The following is a 965-nucleotide window of genomic DNA, read 5'->3' as shown; positions in this document are numbered from 1 at the left end:
GCAGGTGGGGGAGAATTTCCAGCTGTTGCCGAACTCCAGAGCGTCTCCCACCACGGACTGGCTGCGCGTGGTGAAGTCGTTGACGGCGTTGTCGTCGAAGTTCCCGCACAGCCCGCAGACCCTCCCCTGCAGACATAGAGAGTGGGGGGCCTCAGGGCAAGCGCAAGGGGGGGCCGGGGCCCCTGCCCCGCCCCGGACCCAGGAGGGGAGGGGCGTCTGAGGCTGAGGGCCCTCCCCGGGGACAGGGGTGAGGGCTAGATGGTGTCCCCCTAAGACAGGCTCAGGCCCCCAGGTGTGTCCTTGTGTGGAAACACGGTCCCTGCAGGCGAGAGGCAGTGAACATGAGCGCATACTGGGGGGCGGGGGGCGGGGACGGGCGTCCTCGGACGAGGGGCGTGAGCAGCCAGACCACGCACAGCCGGGAGGCTTGTGGTCTCGGAGGCACGGGTGGGGTGATGTGGCCACAAGCCCGGAGCCTTCGGAGGGACAAGCCCTGCGACCCCTGGACGGACCTCTGGCTCCAGACCGGTGCTGACTTGTCCCGCAGCCACAGGACCTGCACCCACAGCTCGGGGTCTCCCACCCCGCCCCCCGGGAGGCCAGCCCGGCCCACACCCGCCTCTCTTCTGTCTTACTCCCCCACCCCACACCCTCTGCTTCCCTGTGGGTCTGGGGCCAGGGGGTGGCAGGTGGGCGGAGCCTCACCTTGAACTCGGGGCTGAGTCTGAGGAAGATGCTGGTCTTCTTGTCCCACAGCAGCACCAGGCCGGCCACCGTGTCCACCACCAGGTAGATGCCCACCTGGCGGATGGCGTAGGGCGCCTCCTGCCCCGGGCCCTTCTCGATCACCTCCACTTGCCCCTCGCTCAGCTTCAGCTCGTAGCTCTGCGCAGGGAGGGGTCACTCAGGGGCTGGCGGGGCCCCCAGGCCACCTCCCGGAAGGGTCCACCGGCCTGTGGTGCCAT

General features: G+C 69.3%; 1 protein-coding gene across 1 annotated transcript in view; it reads right to left on the bottom strand.

The window, feature by feature from the left end:
* The window catches only part of LOC102765912 (mucin-5AC), a 54,888-nt gene that overhangs the window by 5,141 nt on the left and 48,782 nt on the right, over window positions 1–965 (bottom strand). Inside the window, exons 16-17 of the mRNA XM_015560165.1 lie at window positions 706–885; window positions 3–126 (exon numbers count right to left, since the gene is read on the bottom strand). Coding sequence (XP_015415651.1) covers window positions 3–126; window positions 706–885 — 304 coding nt within the window. The remainder of the gene's footprint in view (window positions 1–2; window positions 127–705; window positions 886–965) is intronic.

Source organism: Myotis davidii, unplaced genomic scaffold, assembly GCF_000327345.1.
Source record: "Myotis davidii unplaced genomic scaffold, ASM32734v1 scaffold3211, whole genome shotgun sequence".
Lineage (NCBI taxonomy): Eukaryota > Metazoa > Chordata > Mammalia > Chiroptera > Vespertilionidae > Myotis > Myotis davidii.
The sequence above is the reverse complement of the archived record's forward strand: the minus strand, read 5'-3'. Positions and strand labels throughout refer to the sequence as shown.